General features: G+C 34.5%; 1 protein-coding gene across 2 annotated transcripts in view; it reads left to right on the top strand.

Annotated features, from left to right (window-relative positions):
• FSIP2 (fibrous sheath interacting protein 2) overlaps window positions 1-22,683 on the top strand; it is a 91,361-nt gene that overhangs the window by 41,936 nt on the left and 26,742 nt on the right. For both annotated transcript variants that reach the window (XM_013059039.2, XM_004757846.3), the window contains exons 16-17: window positions 710-9,605; window positions 11,581-21,116. In XM_013059039.2, coding sequence (XP_012914493.1) covers window positions 710-9,605; window positions 11,581-21,116 — 18,432 coding nt within the window. The remainder of the gene's footprint in view (window positions 1-709; window positions 9,606-11,580; window positions 21,117-22,683) is intronic.

The raw sequence follows: 22,683 nt of genomic DNA, 5'->3' as shown, positions 1-22,683 counted from the left end.
AACTAGTTTGTTCCTTCATTGCACCATCTTTTCTCAGCCTTCCTATCTAAAACAGTTTGCTTTGATACTCTTGTGGAATACAAAGCCAGTCATCTCCATAGACATTAAATTTTCTGTTGCCTATCAAATAACTTTTAACAGTTAGCTGCATTCATTTCCATTTATGCAAATCATAGGGTCACCTCTGCAGCAGAGAATGGGAAGAAATGGCTTATTTTTAATCCTTATATCTTAGCTAGACAGATGTCTCTGAAGGCACCCAAATGTTTTGACCACATCTGTTTTGAAAAATATTTTGTAATAAATAACCTGGGATATTATTAAACAATACCATTGGATTGTAGACACTGCTTTTTCTTGCCAAAACTCGTGTTCTTTGGGAGACAGCAATTTGGTGATTTTTGTTTTCTATTTTTAAGCATAAAGTCATTTATCTCAACAACAAATGTTGGGGGAAGACAACAGAAAACTTGGAGGGAATGTGAATCAAATAGAAACTTATAAAAAGAAATTTACTATAGTACAGAGTAAGCCAACTTGAAAGTAATCTGAAAGTCTAAAATAAATTCTTTACTATGTTCTTTTTATAACCATGATGGTATCCTGCTAGGTACTGTTTGATATAAAAAAATTAAATGTTACCCTCTGTCCCAGAATGGAATAAGTTGTTCCATGATTTTCTCTTCATTCCTGCTTGCCTCTTTTCCAGGTAACTTCTGAAGAACTGAATAGTATAATTCAGAATATAATGACCTGGGTTGTAGCTACAGTGACCAGTATATTATACCCAGCCATCACAAAGTATGAAGAAAGGTTGCGAACGAAAGCATATCCAGTGTCTGATGAATCTATCCTCTCATCAGACAGTTCAAGTTTCTGTAGCACATGCAGTGAAGAGTTTACATATGGAAGCTACACATCTGCTACAACTAAAACATTTCAGGGAGAACCCTGTACGTTTACAGTTGACCTATCAATAAAGCAGCCAACCACACCTTTAAAACCACCTTCTGCCCATGTGGAAAGAATAACTGTGGGTAAAACATATCACGTGGAAGGACAATCTATATCATCTGAACTCAAATATAATAAAACCAGTATGACATGTGCATATCCTAAGCTCAGAATTTGTAAATCTGATAGTCACCTTTTAGCATCATTTGAAACAAACACAAAAAAATCTAAGGATGCCACCACTGAAACAGATGGCTTAGAGAGTCCACTGTTTCCTGATCAAAAAGCAAAAGCCATGAATGAAATGAAGAATTTAAAGAACGTTTTTGTTAACTTTAAATGTCACTTAAAAGGGGAAACTGAATTAATTTTAGAAAGTATTTTTCAAGAAATAATGTCTGATTTAACGCAGGCTATTCCTTCTATTTCTTCTGTTACTGCTGAAGTCTTTGTTGAGCAAAATGAACCTGAAAAAAGAGACTTGCTTTCCAATGTTGATATCTGCTCAGCAGCTTCAGAGATTGTGGAGAATATGCTTGAGAAGCTACAGTCTGCAGTTGAGAAAAAATGTGTTGAGATATTTTCACAAGAAGATTTGTCAGTTGACATTAAACCAAGCTTGCCACCCAGTAGAAAATATCTCAGTCCATCAAATAGAAAATCTGTAAAGGCTTCACAGCCTTACAATTTGGAACCCATGTGTGATATTGCTGAGGATATGGTACATGCCATTTTAGAAAAGCTGATGACTCTTGCATCTTGTAAAAAAAATGAACTTCCATATCTTGAAGATGCAATTAAACTTTCTGATCAGCAACCTATGACAGACCCAACATACATGTCCCTCGAAAGAGACAACAAAATGAAACATAGTCCTGAACCTGATGCAGCTAATTTAATTGTTAAAGATCAAATACAAAATTTAATGTCAAATATTTTTTCCCAATCCTCTTTGGTTGGATATATAGAGGAAGCAATCAGCACTATACTAGAATATGTACAAACTGAACTTAATAATGAGAGACTTACTGCATCTGAAGAAACAGTAGTGTTCCTTCAGCTTCTTGATGATATCTTCACTCAGCTACATCAAGAGCGAGTAAATGCAGATATTCAAAAATGCAGACACTCTAGACCAAGAAATCTTTCTGACACTGAAGAAAAGTACAGACTTACTGGCACTAGATTAGCTAATGGTCTTAAATCTAGAAGATTGTTTCCACCTATTAATGTTCCTGGCATGGTCCTTTATTCTGAAGATGATAATGAAGAAATAGACAAAATTGTGGAAAATGTGCTTGATTCATCTTTCAAAGATGAAAAGCCAAAATCACAGAAAGGAGTTCCTGAGAATTGGTTTACAAAAGGAAACACCAGTTTTGAATATAAACGAAATAGCAAACCACCTACAAATGCTGCTTCTCAAAGAAGCAAAGTTGCATTTTGTGATGGGGGATTAAAAACTGAGCTACCATCTTTTAATAATAAAGAAATTTTAAAGGAAAAACCCTGTCTGAATACAGACATGTTGATTTTCAGCCGAGATCAACAGCACCACATACAAAAAGCTTCAGAAAATGTAGTTAAAAGTATTTTAACAGATATGCTCAAGGACCTATCTTCTGTTCCTCCCGGTCCCTTAGACAATAAAACTGGGAAAGAAGCTTCAGTTCTTGTTTCAGAAAAATCTCAACGACTATCATATCAAGAATGGATGGACCAGATGTTTTCTGTGTCAGAAATTAGAGCAGTGTCTCGAGAAATAACAGACGCTGTGTTAAATATACTTCATAAGGCTTCAAGATGCATTCCCAATACGACCAAAAGTTCTAGTTCATCATCAGTTCACACTTCTCTAGGTACTTCTGATACTCCACACATGGTCAAAGAAGCACCAAATAAAAAGTCATTAAAAGTATGGTTTGACAGTGAAAAGAAAGTGAAATATTTATCTTCATTCAATGTAGATCCTGCAAAACCTTCTGTGTCACAATCTGAAATAAGTGAACCACAATCTATAGATGGCATTACTGATAAGATCATTAATACAGTTTTTAAAAGGCTGAAGTTATTTATTTGTCCAAAATTGCAAATGGGCTTCAAACCTTCAGTTGTGGAGAAATCTTCCTTACAATCTCAACTTAGTACTTACACAACTAAAGTGGTAAACATTGTTTTGCGTGCTATCCAGAATGAACTAGAACTCAGTAAGAGAAGCCTAAATCATAGGGAAAGAGACGATACCAAATCCCTGACAGGTAAAGGATTTTTTGCTGATACTGATAAATTAGAATCTCTTGTCTCAATTATGGAATCTCCATTGTTAACTTGTATTTGTGAACTGTTATCAAGTGGACATTCTGATCAAAGCAATATATCACTCCCTTCAGATAAGCCCAAGCCTGCAACTTCATATGGATCTGACAGTACTGATAAACAAAATATTTTGCCAAATAGGCAGGATAAAAAATCTTTTTATAAATATTTGGCTACTCCATGTGCTCTCCATAGTGTTGTAAATGGAAAAGATGTCAAAGACAATGCTAGATTGCAAGTGTTAGACAGCATTGGGGAAACACTATATGAAATGTTACTTAAGCTCATAGGAGCCCATCCACACCATCAGCCACCTAATAGTAAACTAAACAGAGAAAAGAATGAAAATCCTGAAATGGCTACTCCATTGCAGTCTAATATTCAGCTCATTTCCAAAACAATTTTGGAATACATCCTTGCAAAATTATGTAGTGTTGATATGGATACCAGTTTTGCAAGTTCTGGATTTAAAGCTGTCTCCGAGTCTTTTGATATCGACAACCTATCATTTGCTTCAATTATTGAGGAAATAGCCAAATGCACTGACATAATCTCCAGGATCATTTCCAGGATGATTCAGGAGGGTAATAAAGATGTGACAAAACATAAAGAAAAAACTATTGCTCTAGTGTCTTCCAAAACAGGGAGCACAAAAGAAACACATTCAAATGAACTGAAAGCTCTAGCTTCGGATATTCTAAATGTGGTTTTTGCTAAACTGGAAGGGTTCGCTAATGGAAATTTAGAAACTCTCGGTTCTATTAACAACAGAAATGAAGAAAACAATAAGACAAACTTGGAATATGAAAGTCCCAGTATTTTCACAGACACACATGAGGAACTATTGCAGTCTGCTTTATACATGAATGCAAAGAAGATATCAAGTACTATTTTGAAAGCTATTCAAACAGAGTTAAATATGAACTCATTAGATTTGAGGACAAGTACAAATACCCCACCACCTGAGAAACAAACGCTTAAGAATATAGTCAATTTAATTTTAGATGCAGTATCCGCAGATATGTTTAATGAAACTGAATCTGAAGAGGGGAGCATTGAAACTTATCGATACAGGCCATCCTATGGAAATTTTCTTCCTGGAGGAGCTGAATCAGATTCATTTCTAGAAGATGTCTCACATACAGAGAAAGAATTCATTGGGGAAAGAACGTTACTAAGAGAAGAAGCTAAATCAGATTCTCTTAAACAATGGGTTCTAGAAAGAATGTTAAACAAAATTGAAGTTAAACTCAAAGAACCACAGAAATCTCCAATTGTTCCCATTATAAGAAATATTTTGAATGAAATTTTTCAAAATGCTTTGGTCGACCAACTAAATGTGCTTTCTCTCTCCCACTCTCACTTAAACAGCATCATTCACAATGTTGAGGGGCCAATTCCTCAAACATCTGTTCAATTTATAGATAAAGTCATAGGCTCTTTAGTGTCTGAAGCAGATGTAATCGTAGTGGCAGATGATGTTGTTAGAACGGTATTTCATAAACTTTACTCAGCTGCTATGCCGGAAAGAAATACAAGTGAAAATAGGTATAAAACCATCACCTTTAGAGCAAATGTTTCTTTACAAGAACACACCAGATTCAGTGTTGACAAACAGGCCAAAGTAAATGTAGTTGAAGATATTGTACAGGCAATATTAACAAATTTAGAGACTTTTGCTACTTCCAAAGTAAAATCTCTCTTCTGTCCCCAGATCAGCTTCACTGTTCCAACAGCTTTATCTTTTCAGCAGGATAAAAGTGCATTAAGCAAAGCATTATCAGCCAAAGATTTGTATTCTGATGATCACTTGTCCTCTTGCTCAGTGGATCATCATATTACATCAGAAAAGACCAACTCAGTGTGCCAACTCTCTTTGAATAAATTAAATACGTATGCAACAGAAGTGGCTAGAAAAATTTTACAAGGAATCAAACATGAGTTAGATAAAGAAAGGGAAAGTCCTTTCTCAACTCATAACATTGTGGTTTCTGAAAGTATTGCAAGCCAAGTTGTTAACACAGTATTAGATATCGTATCATCAAAAGGCATGTGTGACAATTCTGAGAAAGAGATTAATTCAGATCAACAAGAAGGTATTATTGAAAAGCTGTTTAATAAGAGTGAATATAGAAAAGTACTTCAGTTTCAAATACAAGGTATCATTGAAGGTATCTTATGTGATATTTATGAAAAAACACTGTATCAAAATAATCTAACATGTGCCACACCCACTCTGAAATGTAGCATAACTGGGAAACATTCCAGAGAAAATTCTGAAATATTCATCAAGGATGCAAATAAAATTATTCCAAAACTTTCAGTTCCTAAATCAGATGTCATTTTCATATCTAATGATATAGTGGATGTTGTTCTTCATAATCTCAGTTCTACTGTCCGGCTTAGCATAAATGCAAAAAATCCTACATCTGCAAGATTGCCTCTGACCTTTTGTGACATATTTTCAAGAGCAGAGTGTCAAAAGCCTCCTCTTATGGGGTCAAAAGGTGAAATAAAGACAGAGTATTTGCCATCCTCAAGAAATCTGAAATCAGCTTACGCTGATGGTTGTCAGATAACTACAGTAGAGAAAGAAGATGCCAAGAAAACTGCTCCTGACCCATGTGAGGAAAATGCTAACTTCATTACTAAAACTATTTTCAATCGGTTAGAAGCTTTTGCCACAGAAAGAATAGACTCATTAATTACTCTTGCTTTCCAGTCTAAAGAAAAGTCAATTGCTAGCCTGGAACAGGAAAATTATAAACAAGAAGATAGCCTCTTTCATGAATCAAGCCAACAGGAATCAAATGCGAATGCCCTGAAAATATCCACTAAAACAATCCTCAGCCAAGAGCTCACAGATTCCACTTTTGCAAATTACAAAGAAAATGTTGGGTCCACAATTCATCTCTCCCAAGCTAGTCTTAAGGAATATGCGGACATCATTGCCAGTGCCATTTTGAAGCTTATTAAAAATGATTTAGACTTAGAAATTCAAAAGATGTATCCATATCCAAACAGCATTTCATTCCAAGAAAATATTATTGTGAGTGGAATTGTCAGTAGTATCTTAAAGAGTTTATATGATAAAAGATCTGCAAAGGAAATAAGCGTTTACTCAAAAGACAATCCTAAATTGTTTTCACAACTAACAGCATCAAATGAAATATTGCTGGGACAAAGAGAGCAGGAAAAAAACAAAGTATCTCCATTTTCAAAATATCCATTGGAACAAAACCAAGTAACATTGGGAAAAGAAAGCCAGAGAACTGTTTTGGAAGAAATATTTATGAGAAATGGAGAATCGAAACAAAAAGAAAAAACTGCATTGCTCAGTGGAGTGCAAGAGATTTTAACTAAATTGCATCAAAGAATAATGGATATCATAGGTCATTTGCCTCCATTTAATGATATCCCCCATTTAACATCTAACTCTAAAATTAAAACATCAGATATAACACAAAAAAACTTCTTTCAATCACAGATTAACAGGGTAACAAATGACATAGTTGAAAGTGTTTTGGGGAAAATGTACTCTATAGTTGTTACATCATTAAATGAAAATAACAAAAAAGTAGAAGCACCTGACAACAAAGATACCTTGTCTAAGAAAGCAACCTGCATCAAAGAAACTAAACAAGCAGGAAAAGGAAATAATCCCCCCAAATATGTGACACCACAAGGTTATTCTTATGCAGGCAGGCAAAGTGTCTCTCTATTAGAAGACAAATGTTTGCAGTATGCACCACTGCAATTGGGGAAGGATTTAGTCGAAATGGTTCTTAAGAAGATCATAAATTTTGCCTCAATTCATCTAGAAGAGACTTTGTCCCCTGAAAGTTTTTCTGATGAGTTGCTACCTGTAAAGTCACATAATTCCAAAGTGAGCTCTAAGAGCAGCTCTAAACCAGATTTTAAAACAAGTTTAAAAGCAAGATCAAAAGTTATTCCTTTGCCTAAATTTAAAACAAAATCATACCTAGGACCTAGTGGTGCTAAGGTCAAAAGCAAGACCAAGTTAGGTCCTGGAGAGAAGACTCCAAGAGACAGCCAGTCCAAGACTACCATTGGGCTGCCACCCACACTATCAACAGGAGATGCCAAAAACTTACTGGAAATGAGATTGCCCAATTCAGAACTAAGAATGTATGCCAAGGATATAGTAAGTAGTATTCTGGAAACAACTGTGAAAGAATTTGAAAAGGTGAAGCAAACTAAAGCAATGATAAATGTTAAAGCCTTACCATCTGATCAAATCATGGCAGCAAATAAAATAGTTAATGCAGTTTTGCAAGGATTATATGCTACAAGTAACCACAATTTGGCTTATCCAATCAAATTCTCGCATGTGGATGATCTCAGACTTTCACAGGGGAATTCAGATGCAGAGTATCTTGCCAAACCACAAGCATGTTTTTACCTGGAAAATGTTTCTTCACAGCTCGAACAGATTTTTCCTAAAGAAGGTATATTTAAAAAAATGTTTGACAAATGGCAAGCAGAATCAAATGATATGGAAAATGAGAAGTGTAAGCTAATGATGATAGCTGAAAATGTTTTGACTGAAATTCCAATAAAAACAAAAGAATTAGAATATTCTCTTTCACTTTTAAATTTGCATCAACTTGAGGATTGTGAAAGCAGGTGTTATAATCATTTCAAAGGAGCTTCTACTAGAGTTGACGATACAAAAGCACAAATTAATATGTTTGGAAGAGAAATTGTTGAAATGCTATTTGAAAAATTGCAGCTGTGTTTTTTGTCCCAGATACCCTCCCCAGATAGGAAAGGAACTCTAGGAAAGAGGAAAGAATATATTAGTACTAAAAGTAAATATGATTTGCCAGTCAAGGACATCCTTAGCAGTGTACCAATATATAACACAAAGACAGTAGACCAAATTTCGTTGGGCTCCAGCAACCAAATTGTTCAAGATATTGTAGAGAGGGTTTTAAATATTTTAGAGTCATTTGTAGACTTACAGTTTAAATATATCTCTAAATATGAGTTTTCTGAAATTGTGAAAATGCCTATAGAAAACTTTTTTCCTCTCCAACAAGGACTAGTAAGCAAAAAGATGTTGCCAAAATTACAACCACTAAAAAAGTTTCCTGATGAATCCAATTCAAATACTATTATTTCCAAAGAAAACATACAGAACACCATCCTACAGATTCACTCATTCCATTCAGAATTAGTTACATATGCTATTAATATTGTCAGTGACATGCTCTGTATAATTAAGAACAAGCTAGACAAAGAAATAAGCCAAGTGGAACCATCTTCTATTAGCACATTGAAAGAGACCGTTATAGCAAGTGAGATCATTGGCACACTGATTGACCAGTGTATTCATATCAATAACCTTCCAAAGAAAAGTTTGTTCCAAGGAGCAGAAAATGCCTATATTGTTAATCAAGTTGAATTAGCAACTTATATGAAAATGCCCACATCAAAGTTAAAGGAAGATAGTTCTGGGAATAATCCTTCACAAATCAGTGTACCTGGTTTTGTGTGTTACTCAGAGGAAGGTATGAAAAAAAGGTATAAGCCTTCATCAAAATTACCCTCACATCCCAGAGCCTCTGTAGAAGATACAATTAAAAGTTCAGAGCCAATGGAAAGGCTTGATTCAGAAAATATACCATCATTCTTTAAAAATGAAGTACAAAACTATAGTCCAAGGGAATCAAACTTTGGCCATTTTGACCAACTAATGCAAGGAAATAAGTCTCTCCCTGAAGGCAGTGTCTTACAAAAACTGTTTAAGAAAGCAAATGAGTCCACAGAAGCAGCATTAAAGCAAGTCATGTCATTCATAGAAATAGGAAAAGGTGAAAATCCAAGAGTATTTCATTTTGAAACTCTAAAGCCAGTTGAGACAAACCAAATTCAGACAACTGTTTCTCCACTCAAAATATCTTTAGCTGCAGAAAATATTGTCAATACTGTACTGTCAAGCTATGGCTTTCCAAGTCAATCAAACATTCATGAAAACATGGAAACAAGGAAACCATTTTTCCTATCAAATCAAAACCCTTTGTCTGTAATATCCGGAGGACAAAAGAATGAGGAGAAAAGTTTGCTTAGAATGTGGGATAAAAAAATAAGCTATATACCTGAAGAAGAAAATAAAAAACCTGAAGCCAGCAGGGAAGATTTTTCTTTATTGCAAAAATGGGAAAGTAAGAGATCCCCAAATGGAAAGGCTCTGAAGGAAGTTAAAGTAATTGCTTTTGCTGATCATGAACTGGGTCCAAAGGAAATTCATTTGGTAGCAAGACATATCTCCACATCTCTGGTCACATATTTCAAGAATTTTGAAACTAGAGGTAAGCACGAAATAATCTGGAATAACAGAAAAAAACAGGTATTTTTAAAACAATTTACGGGTTTCTTTTTTCTTTTTTTTATGACAATAGCATTGGAAATGGAGTATTTAATTACTTCTTAATATACCAGGATACCAGAAAAGAAAAAAAAAAAAGTTTGACATTCACATGGTTTGGATCTGAACAAGTCTGCTGTTCAGTTTTCCATAACTACAGATGAGAGAAAATGGCATTACTTTAAAGCAGAGCATTGTGGTTGAGTGTGAGATAGAAGCTCCGAAAAGTTTTTAAAGTTTTTTATGCATGACTTCTTTATGATCATGCCAAATATACATGTAATTGATTGAAGGTTAGTGATTCATCTTTTCAAGGTGAACAGTTGAACTCTTTGCCATTATTAGTCACAATGTATAAGAACAGTGTATTAACCATTTATTTTGTTCGTATTCCAGTATTCTTAAATTCTTTAAAATCTGAACATCTCCTAACAGAGCCATTTTCATTCTTTTTCTAAGAAGTTGAATCATATGTAAGAGCCATTTTTTTTTTTGTATATCAAAACCTGCTGATTATTGGCAATTTCTTTACTGGCAATATTCCAATAAAGCATAGTACCCCTGAACTGGATCAATAATTCCAGTTACCAGTAACCAGTTGCTATAATACCAGTTCACATACATTACTTGCCAATCATTCAAACAGGAATACACATCCTACCAGTCCTAACCACCTGCATGGGCGTTCATTTCCCATCCTTAAAACTGTCATTCTTTCAAGATGGATAGCTGTGTGTCTGCAGTTTCAAGCTCATAAATGTATTTTCTCCAAACACAGCCTAACTAAACTTTGAGAATTATAAAGAAAAACAAAACAAGAGAAGATCCATGATTTCATCCCACTGGTATTTTTCTCTACCAAATCTATTCTCTATTTTCAGACACATTCAGGGCCTTCCAGTGATTTTACTCCTGCTCCTTATTCCTTTTGGAATACTCTTTCCTCACTTTCTTCATCTCAACATAGCCAAAGTCTGCCTAGCAGTCAAAGCTCAGCTCTAAGCTTCCCATCTCCACAGTTTTGCCTAATATTACATGCAGAGGTATAACAGATGATTAAGTGTTGAGGAAGTTTTGAGAAAAAAATAGTGTGTTTCTCTGGCTGCCAGTTGAAGAAGTTGGCCATCCCAGGTAGGTATATGATTTTCAATAAATACTATTTTGAATAGAAAGAAAGAAGAGAGGTGTGACACACTAAAATCTAAGGGTTAAAATACTACTGACACTGCAACCTATCCCTAACCCTTCTGGAGTTTAGCACATTTTCATTTCAATCAAGTTATTGTTGCAACACATCTCTGTAGCCCCCTAAAAGTAATAGAGGGATGCCTGGGTGGCTAAGTCTCAGGTTACATGTCGGGCTCTTGGTTCCAGCTCAGGACATGATCTCACGGTTGTGGGATCTAGCCCCCAGTTGGCTCTGTGTGCAGCGTGGAGCCTTCTTGTCTCTCCCTCTCTGCTCCTACCCCGACCCAAACATATAAATAAATAAATTCTTTTCAAAAAAGTAACTGTTAACCTAACACTAAATATTTTCACTAAAAAATAAATTTTAAATAATTGCATGAGCTCTCTAGAGATTACTGCAGACAAGCTAAACTGTAACATCAAAACTTGGAAATCAGTTTTCTGCTCCATGATTTCCAGCTTCTTAGAGCTCCTAACCCATCTAAGAAGACAGATATCAGCACTTAATTGAGAGACTTAAATTCTTTAGGGTTATTTTCTCAATTTTCTGGCTAAAATTAAGATTCCACAGGTGGGTAATAAATGTCTGAAGAAAACCCAATTTCTTTCTTGACTATGTTTTTCTTTAGGGAGATATTCCATAGGTGAAATTCAAATGTAAATAATTATCAATATATTGAATTTTATATATTTCTCTTTATGCATGCTAAAAATGGTAATTTTTCTTCCAGTTTCCAGTGAGGAGAAGGTGTCTATTATTTCTACATTGTCAAGGAAAAAATGTGAATCAAAACAGCCTCTAAGAAGTATCTACAATGATTCTTCACTTAATCAACTTTGTGAACATCTCACTGAGTCTATCATTTGCCATTTAACTTCAAGCATTTCTGGTAACACCAAAGATATTAGAGAAAGGGAGAAAATACTGGAAAGCCAAAATGTAGGATTTAATAGGATTATTTCTATTGATTCTCAAACGTTTGAAAGCAGGTCAATTTCTGTTGGAGAACTTGCTTTAAGAATTTCTGATATTGTTACTGAAATCCTTTTTAACAGTAACATTATAGAGGTTGACAATGCACAGCAAATGTTTCCTTTAAAAACAAAGTATATTTACTGCCCAAGAGCAGCTTCTGCTGACTTTGATAATCTCTTTCAGGATCTCTTAACAGGAGTGATTCATGTAATGTCCAAAGAAATAGGAATAAACCATCATCTTGAAAGCAATGGAAGAGAAAAATCATTTTCCATGTTTAGAAGAAATAGTGTGACCATTTGCAATGAAACAAATACCATGGAAAGACAGAAAGGCTTCAGAGATCGGAAATCATCTAATTACCAAACTGATCATCTCCTTCAAAAAAGTAAATTAAATTATCTGGCATGTAAGTTAGACAATCTGATTGGTACCCTAAAAACTCGTGAATCCAAAGAAGTAGTCAATAAAGTTTTTAATATTGTTTTAGATTTATTTTTACCAGATGAACATCCAAGCGAAGCCATGAATTGTGATAAAAAAGCAGGAACATTTTTTCCATCCTCAGACCATCAGCAAAGTAATAGCCTACTTGGAAATAACTTAGGCCTCACCCCCAAATCAGTTTTTCTTCTTAACATTGTGTGTGAGAAACTTATCAGAACACTTTTGGAAAAATGCACAAACACTGTTTTACTTGATAATAGCCCTCTTTCCAATGAAATATCAGCAGAAGAATGTAAACTTTTAAAAACACTGCAAAGTGTAGAAGATGAAGAATTTGATTTCTGTAAGGGAGAAATGGACTGTGAACAATTTCAAGGAGATTATATGTCAGACTTTTTAGAAAATCTGGCAGAAATGGATCAAGATTTATTATCATCAGACTCTATGCTTACTGTTATTTCCCACAGCTTGGTTAAATCATTGATGGACAAACTATGTCACAGTGTACAACTCCCCCAAAGTCCACCTTCTGCAAATAAGCCTTTGAAGTATACAAGAAAAGAAATGCAGTCTAGTTTCATAAATGCAAAAGGGCCAGAATTAACAGAATTAGGACAAGGTAAAGCCTTTTTAGGATTCATGAGTTACAATGGTAATGCTTTGACAGGATCCCTGAATAATCCCAGTGGGGTTAGCTCCAAAGTAAAAGCACCATTTGGCAAGAAATGTTCAGTAAATTCCGCCTCTGTGTCACCTCTCAAAAGACAGGGAACAAAAGATGTGGAGTCAATACCCATCCATAATAAGCTCTATCCAGGAGATATAAATACAGGTGTGTACTCAGCCACGTTTTTGGAGGAAATAATTTCAGAACTGTTTTTTAATCTCTCTACTTCACTGTGGGACAAAAACAAAAATATCACTGAGGACTGGCTCTATGAGATGAATACAATATTTGTTAACAATGTAGTCAATGAGTTTAATAAGGCACAAGTTACCGTTTTACGGAATGTTGAAGAAAGGCTGTGTTTTCCACCAATCCATAAAGAAACTATTAGTAGAATTGTTGACTCAGTTTATTATGATGTTTTACAGCAATATAAAGTGAAAGTGACCTGTGATGATAATCAAGCATGTGACAATACCTCAATAGCAGAACAAATAACTAATGGCATATTGTCAGAGATTTTAGATTACCAACTCCCATCTTGCTTCAGAGGAAAGCTCATTCCAAATTCCTATTACCCTCTCCAAGCTGAAATTATACTGCAGAAACTTCAAAATAACATGAGAAAATTTACTTCCCAGTTTAGGTCTTCAACAAGCTACAGCACCATGTTGTCCCACTCATTTTTGGAAGATATCATCCGAAGACTTTTATCTCAACTCATTCCTTCACCCAACAAGGCTTCCCCTTTGGGAAACAAATATTTCATGAGTTCTGATTTCAATGAAATGTCTACCTGTATAATAAATAAGGTTATATCGGCCATTTCAAAACATAAAATTTGGTTCACTATATATGATAATCAGTATCTATGTACTGGAAAAAACCTCCAGAAGATGGTGGATTCTGTTTATAGTAATATTGTGCAAATGTCTGAGTCTCTTGTTTCAATACAGAAAAGTATAGTCAGCCGAAGCCCAATTATGACTGACCGAATAGCCAGTTTTATTATCCAAGAGATTATTGAAAATCATCTTCAGCCATTTTTGTGTGGAGAAGGTTTACCTCGTCCAAAGACTCCATTGGATGCAGTATCAAATATGGTTAAGCAGGTTCTTAATGAAGTCAGAGAGTCACACAGATTCCAGACACCATCACCCTTAGGTATTTATCCAGAGACATTTGTAGGGGAAATTGTTGCCAGACTTTTATCAAAGATTTTTAATCCAAAGCACGACACTGAAATTGAACTGGAAAATATGACCCAAAAAATAGTGAACTCAATAAATAGCCATTTTAGCAAAGCTAAAATTCACTTTCTATATGATGACAAAGAACAATCTTATACCTCTGTAAATATAGATATTGTGGATGAACTTGTCACCTCAATTTATAGAAATGTTTTAAAACAGCATGGGCTAGACCCCGAAGTTGATAAAGAGTCTAAAGACAGTGATATTTTTGTGGAAAATATTACCAATTTAATTATAGCAGCTATTTCAGATTACCTTCTTCATCCACTCTTCTCTGGCGATTTGTCATCATCTTCTCATTCAATTTCAATGGCTGAGAATATTGTTCAGGACATTCTTGGTAACATCAGTAAATCTACCAAGCCAAGTCAGAGTTTATCTCCATATAACACTTTGCTTCCATACACGTTTTTAGAAGACATGATAAGAGTACTATTATCTAGAATCTTTCCTTCTGCATCTAGCATTGTTCCAGACAGAGAAACTCCAAAAGACAGATCCAGAGCAAATTTCAATGAAATTGCTTCAAAGATAATCAGTGATATTAGGATGAAAATTTCCCAACATGAAATTCGATTTTCCAAAAACGAAGAAGAAACTAAGTTTGTTTATTCAGAAGACGATGTTCAGCATCTCGTTGACTCAGTATTCAAAAATATTTCACAAAACTCTGAGTCTCAAGAACCATTTGAGCAAAATATCACAAGCAGTAGTGATATTTTCATTGATAGAATAGCAGGGTTTATCATTAAACATATCTGTCAACAACATCTTCAGCCATTTGTGGATGGAAATTTATTACCTTCTTCAGCATACACATATTTGGACAATAAGAAAAAGCAGTGGTTTTATGCCACTGTTTATTCCTCAACTTTTTTGGAAGATGTAGTCTCTGGGGTTTTAAGCAAAATACTCCACAGGGTAGTAGGCATTGTACAAACAAAACCAGTAAGAGATTCAGAAGATGAACTGTTTGATAAAGCTGAGAAACTCATACATTTGATAGCAGAGGAATTCTCAAACTTTGAAGTTAGCATTCTAGAAAATGCTGAGGAACAATTGTGTTTGCCTCCAGTGGAGAGAGAGATAGTCAAGAACATTATTGATAAGGTGTACAGCAAACTGCTGCAAGAACATGAGATGGAAATAACACCTGACAAAGATTTTCTAAATGACCCAAAGACATTAGCTGCAAGGATAACCCAAATCATCCTTGCTGAGACTTTTGATTTCCAAATTCATCCAAACCTTGTAAGAAAGCTTCCTTTAAAGTCACACTCCAAACTCAATACTAATGTTTTGATGAAGAGGGTTCAATGTAACATTACCAAATCAAGATTTCAAAGGCAGACATCAACAATATATACTACCATGTTATCACATACTCATTTGGAAAAAATTGTCACTCAGCTTATATCTCAGATGAGTCCATTGGCATGCAGAACAGAACACCCAACTACTACTCAATCAGATCTAAGTAATACAGTCATAAAACTGATAAATGAAATTATGTCAATAATTTCAAAACATGCAATATGTATTATTAAACATGGAAATGGAAAACAATGTATGATTTCAGAAAAAGATATCCAGTCTATGGTTAATTCTATCTATGCTGATCTTTCATATTCAAATTTATACCAATCTCTTACAAAAGATAAAAAAGGTATAAGTAACATACCTGTCTCAAAAATAGCAAGTTTTATAATAAAAGAAATCTTTAACCACCATCTTCAGTCATTTTTATCTGGAGATAAAACTCTTGTTTCATCTGCAGTTGATCAAACAGATAAACAGAATGTAGCAGATCCTAAACAAAGAGAGTTGTCCTTCATTGTGAACTCAGCTTTCTTTTTGGAGGAAGTAATTTCTGAGCTTTTATGTAAACTCCTTTATGCATTCTCACATAATTTCTTGGCTGCTGAAAACCCAGATACAGTAAAAACCAAAATTACCAGCATTGTTACAACCTTAGTAAACTCAATTGTTCAGGAGTTTACCACATCAGAGATTTTAGTTGCAGATAACTTTGATGATGATATGCGTTTTTCAGAAGGATATAAAGAAATTGTTCAAAAAACAGTCAACCTTATTTATGAAAAAATTTTAGATGAATATAAATCTCTGATTCAAGTATACAGGGCTATACAAAGTGACACTGTTTGTTTTGGAAGAAAAATATATTATTTGCTATTAGAGGAAATTTATGATTATCAGGTGCAATCATTAGTTTCTGGAGAATTAGTGTCTTCTTCTTATTCTTCCCCGCAAGCTGATAATATCATCAGAAATGTGCTCAATGTAATCACAAGTGATAGCCATACCTTACCATCATGTATTACTGTGCTGCCTCGTTCTCTTCTGGAAGATATGATTTACAAGCTGCTAGTGCATATCTTCCCTTCACCTGACACTGAAAGTGAACTAAAAGAGGAAGAAGTTACCTCAGATTATGAGTTTGTAGATGCAACTTCAAAGCTGACAGATGAAATTATCAAAGAAATTTCTGAACATGAGATCCGTCTTGCCACAGCAGAGGAGAATGCAGAAACTATGCAATTAGAAATGATTGAGAATTTGGTTGACTCTATATGTAATAATATTTTGAAAAAATCTGAATTTCAAGCTGAAGTACAGAGAGGTGAAGACAAAAAAGGAGGCTCATTCCTCAGTAAAATAGCTGGATTCATCATGAAGGAAATCATGGATCATCATCTGCAGCCATTTTTACATAATGAAGAATCTTCCAGTGATGTATCTGAATATGGGCAAAAGCCTGTACTTAGTAAACCTGGTAAAGAAAAGACACAGCCTGCTCTATATTCAGCTACATTTTTGGAAGATGTAATTGTTGACCTTGTTCATAAATTTTATTCTCTTCCAAGTATTACTGAAGATTCTAAGAAAAAAGAAATGCTAGAGCCTGACATTGTGGGCTTAGCTATAAAATTTGCAAATTCTCTGATAGGAGAATTTAAGAAAAGTAAAATTAAAGTTCTACCAAATGCTGAGGAAATGTTTTCTTTTCCACCAATTGATAAAGAAACAGTTGACAAGATATCCAATTTTGTATATGATCAGTTCATAGGAAAATATGGCTCTAGTGATATTCAGGATGACAAAAATAACGTTGTAGCAGAAATGATTGTTGCTTTAGCTCAGAAGGCAATCTCTGCTTTCAAGATTCAACCACTTTTTTCAGGAGACTGGTCTTCCACCTTCTTTTCATTTCTAAATCCGGATAACATCACCCAAAGGGTTCAGCACCTACCACAGCAAACCTCGACACAGATAAACAGTTGCTTGAAAGGGAATGAACTTGCTTTACCAAAACAATCATATAAATACACCTCTGTAACCACAGGCCAGAAAAATGTGTCAGACACTTTGGAAATAGATAGCAGTACAATAAGTAGAAAGAAAAGTTTCAAAACTGAAGAGACATCAATGAAAAAAGGTGACATTCAAGATCCAGTAGTTACCTCTATAACTACAATTATGAAAAGCAACATGAATAACATGTTATCAGTGCCCACTGCGAATGTGACAAATGAAAATAAAGAGACAGAAAATAAAATGGAAATTTCAATAAAATACGAGAATGTATCAGGAGTCACTTGCCCAACTACTAGTGTGAAACATAAAGACAGGCAGGAACCAGATTTGAGGGTAACTCTTAAAAATAATGAAATTGAGAAGATAAGCATATCAGCTTCAAAGGATGAGAGGAGACAAGGTAATAAGTTACACACACAATCTCTAGTAGTTACTGATGTTACAGTATATGAGGAGGAAATACCTGGACCAAATTTTGAAATAAACAATGAAAAGAAGATTGACAAAACAAGGGAAAATACATCAAAAGAGGAAGACAAGCCCTTTCAGTTATCCTTGACATCCAAAGTGAGGAATACAGAGACCACAACAGAAAATATTTTGAAAACAGTTATCCAGAAGCCAAAAAAAGAGGATGAAAAAAACCTTTCATCTCAAACAGATATAAATGAGAAACAGTACTCAGATTATGAATACGTTCAAAATGTCATTGAAAACATTTATGACAATATTTTAGTAGTATATCCTTCTCCAGAATCAGCAGATTATTCAAAACCCCAAACTCCCCTAAATGATACAACATCACATGTAATTCAAGAAGTTCGCCAAGATTTTACACAGTCTGTTTCAACAAAAGATTCATCCCTCTCAATTAACAGTCTTCCAATCAAAGAGAAAGAGGAAAAAGAGAAAGTGAGAAGTACAGAAAGAAGTAAAGAGACAGAGAGAGAGAAAGAAAAAGAGAAAGAGAGTAAGAGAGGGAAAAAATCAGAAATTTTGAATAATAAGGAGATTAAAAATGAACCTAGTAAATCAGACAGTCCTCAATACACATCAAAAGGTAAACCTGGAATTGTCCCTGCTAAATTTTTAGAAGATGTTATCATCGAGATGGTTAACAAATTGCTCTTTTCTTCATCATCAGAAACACGAATAGGTGACAGATGTCAAAATGTAAGTGATGATGGTAAAAATCAAGCTGAACTTTATGATATAGCTATGAAATTTATGGAGTCACTATTGAAGGAATTTTCAGATGCTCAAATTAAGGTTTTTAGGCCACATAAAGGAAATCAGTTTTTTCCACCTGTTGATAAAGTGTCATCAGTTCCTAAAGCACTTCCCAGGCAAAAAGAAACAACTACGGACGAAACATCATCCAACATTAACAAACTAATGGTGGATAAAGTGCCACTTATGCATAAAATGACTGAAACACTATCATCAAATAAGATACCCTTCCTAGATAAAATACAAGGAATTGATAAAACACTGGTTAACAAAGTAGTCCATTCTTCTGTGTGCAATATTTTGAAGGAATATAAATCTCAAGACTCGATCTGTAAGAATATTAAAAATAATGGGGAAAATTTAGCACGAAGACTAACCAGTGCAGTGATAAATGAAATTTTTCAACATCAGCTTAATTTCATATTTTGTGATGAGGTTCCAACTTCAGCATGTTTGCCTCTGGAATCTAAGGATGTTGTTAGAAAAGTCCAAAAGGTGGTACAAACAGCCAGCAAAGAATGTCAACCATTACCACCATCTACTATCATGCTGCCTCATGAATTTTTGGAAAATGTTATTTCTGCTCTTTTAGCCAAAATTTTTTCAACAGTATCCAACACTGAAGTAGAAACATCTGAGTACAATTGGTTCACAGAACTGGATTTCCTTAAAATGAGATTATTAAATACAGTTACAATAGCAATCTCCAAAGATAAAGATATGACCATACAATATGTGGAACCTTTACATCCCAAAGACGATGAAATTATTCAATTAGTGATTCATTCCATTTATAATAATCTCTTGTCACAGTATGGATCACAAGAGATAATACAAAATTGTGTAGCCAGCGGATGCAGAATCCTTTCAGAAACAATAGTTGACTTAGTTCTGAAAGAAGTGACTGGCAGTCAATTGCAAAACTATTTTTCTGGAGAGCTAACTCCACATCAGTGTGCAGAAGTTGACAGTGTTGTTGAAAATATTCTTAAAGATGTTATCCAAACTCCTGATGCTCTCCAGCCTCAACCATCACATGTTCGTATACTGCCTTATAATATAATAGAAGAAACTGCTGTAAAATTTTTATCAAAACTTTTATCTGTGTTTCCAAAAGTGGATAAGGAAAGAACCAAATCTCTAGAAACTGACATGCAAAAAATAAGCTCAAAAATATTAAATTCAATACAAGAATTTATCTCCAAAAGTAAGATTAAACTTGTATCACCAGCCAAGGAATTCCCTACTGTACCTTTAGCTAACAATGAAACTATTGAAAAAGTAGTTAATTCTGTTTATGCCAGTGTTTTAAAGCACTCTGGTTCACACACTTCTGTATTTAAAGATTTAATGAGTAAAAGTAATGTCCTCTCTGATATAATAGGTCTTTTAATGGTGAAGGAAATTTCTAATTCTGAATTTCAACCTCAAGTAGAGGACAAAGTATCAAGTTCAGGATTAGTTCTGGAAGCTGTCAAAATTATGGAAAAAGTGCTCAAAACTGCTGATGAATCTAAGTCTCAGGAAAAGTCTTCATCCAAAAAAGGTTCTATGTTAGATGCCAGGTTTTTAGAGGAAGCATTGGCCTTGTTTTTGGCTAAGATAGTAAAGTTGCCAAGTGCCTCAAGCAAAGATGCAAGAAATTTATCAAAGCCCGAGTTAAATAAAATCGCATCTCAACTGACAAAATCTGTGACAGCTGAAATTTCCCAAAGTAATATTAATCTTGTTGCTGCTAATCCTGAAGAACACCTTTTAAATCCAGAAAGTATAGAAATGATTTCTCAGGTTATTGATTCTATTTATAGTAATGTACTCCAACAGTCTGGAACCCAGGAAGAACTTTATGATGATATAAAATGTACAAACACTGTTTTCCCTAGAAAAGTGGCTAGTTTTATTATTAGTGGAGTTTCACAATTTCCATTAGATACAGTTACCAGAAAGAATTCAAATGCTAATTTCTTTGGAAATCTGGATGTTGATAGAATTATTCAAAAGGCCCAAAAGCATGCTGCTATTGATATAACACACGAGTTAGAGGAAGAAGAGTCATATCAAGATTCAACTGGAAATTCTCCAATCAAAATAGTTCCTCATTTTGGGAATAAACCCATCAAAATAGATCCAGAAATTATCTCCGAACACTTAGCAGTAATTTCTGTAAAAACTCAACCTCTTGAGAAACTCAAGATGGAGTGTTTAAGAAACACTGGACATAGTATAACAGAACTGAGAAAGGCATCAATAAATGGGAGAAGCTACTCCTTACCAGACACATCCAATATAGAAAAGATAAAGAGAGAAAGACGTTCCTCGTTGAATAAGTTGGGACGACTGGATGTAAAACCCTTTGAGGTAAGTGCAAAAGCAATAGTAAAAACAAGTGAATAGTGAGACATAGTGGTTCTGTGATTCCCTTCCTCCAACAGGCATATGGGAATGCATTTTTCTTGTTACTATCAAGCCCTATAGGAGAACTGGTTGCATGGGTTCATCCATATAGTCATATAATTTACTGGGACTTGCCATATCAGTTTAGGGGCTCACTCTAAAGGTCTCAGGCAAGTTTTCTTATGAAAATCAGTTCATAGTGCTGCTGTTTTTTTTTTTAAAAAAGGTAGTAAAATAAGGCTGACTATTTATAATCTTCAATTGCCAATTCAGAAGAGACACAATCCTGCATAGCTCCTGTAAGTTCTTTATTGTGGATATCAAAAGCAGTTTTAAAAGGCCAGTTAATGGAATATCAGGATATATGAGGTTTCAAAAACTATCTACAAAAATTTAAAACGGTTTAATTTCTCAAACTTATCGCTTATACAGTGGTAATCTTTTTACTTTGAGCAACATTTGTTAATAAACATTCCACTAAAAATCCTAGATTATACTGGTTTCTTATTATTTCACTTCAATTATATTAGCCTCTTCAAATTTTTCTATACTCTCAGTAAATGCCCAGTTTCCCCTTTTACCTGTATTCTAGACCTAGGGCAGCTACCCTAATGCTGCCATTTTGATGAACCAATTTTCTCTTGCTATGGACCTAGCTCTGCCTTAATGCTCCATACTAGGGCCCCAAATACATTAAACTAAGTAGGACTTTAAAATTATCAAAACTATGTCCTTGTTACATGGAAACTATACCACTGAGGACAGAGGGATTGTCTGGCCTATACATTTACATTGACCTACACATTTTGATTTTTGTCAAATCCCCTTATATTGATGGTGTTCACTCATTAGAAAACTGAGTGTACTTAGGGAAATAATCTGTGGCCTGGAGCAAAGTTTTATAGACCTTTTCTCCCTCGAGCATAAACTTGAGTTTTTTTCCAATGCTGTTCTGCAATACACTGAACTAAGACTTAGGGCTGGTAAATATGTTAATTAGTGCTTTATGTTTTCATACTCAAATACTGAGATCATCATGAACTGAGGCATAATTTAATCTTCTTTGCCCTAAACTTTTTGGATCAGAGGACAGTCCTTTTCACCCTTAAGTTTTGTTATTATATATGTGTTCTTATCATTCTATTAGCATATTATTTAGCAGTCTTCATTTATATACAAATAACCCCTTGGGGGTTTAATTTGCGTGAACAGATTGTAGAATAACATTACTCAAAATTGGTTTTTAATTATCTGTAGGATTTTCTGTCACAAATCTTACTTTTAGTCATTGCCTCTCTTTATTTAAGTCATTTGTAGACCACACCAAGCAGGAAAGAGAATATTTAATAAACCAAAACAATCACCTGTGTCTTTTTAAAGGGAAGAAAAGCCATCCTAAAAAAATTTTTTTTAAAGTATATTAAAGAAATAGATACAGAGAACTCTATTAAGACACATGATTTTTACCAATCTGGGTATCAACACTGTCTATCTGTAGCATAGGGACAAAGAAGAGATAAAAGAAAGGTAG

The sequence above is a fragment of the Mustela putorius genome, unplaced genomic scaffold (genome assembly GCF_011764305.1).
Source record: "Mustela putorius furo isolate JIRA1106 unplaced genomic scaffold, ASM1176430v1.1 tig00003867_pilon_pilon_pilon, whole genome shotgun sequence".
NCBI classification, from domain to species: domain Eukaryota; kingdom Metazoa; phylum Chordata; class Mammalia; order Carnivora; family Mustelidae; genus Mustela; species Mustela putorius.
Note: the sequence above shows the minus strand (reverse complement) of the source record. Positions and strands in the feature narration are given on the sequence as shown.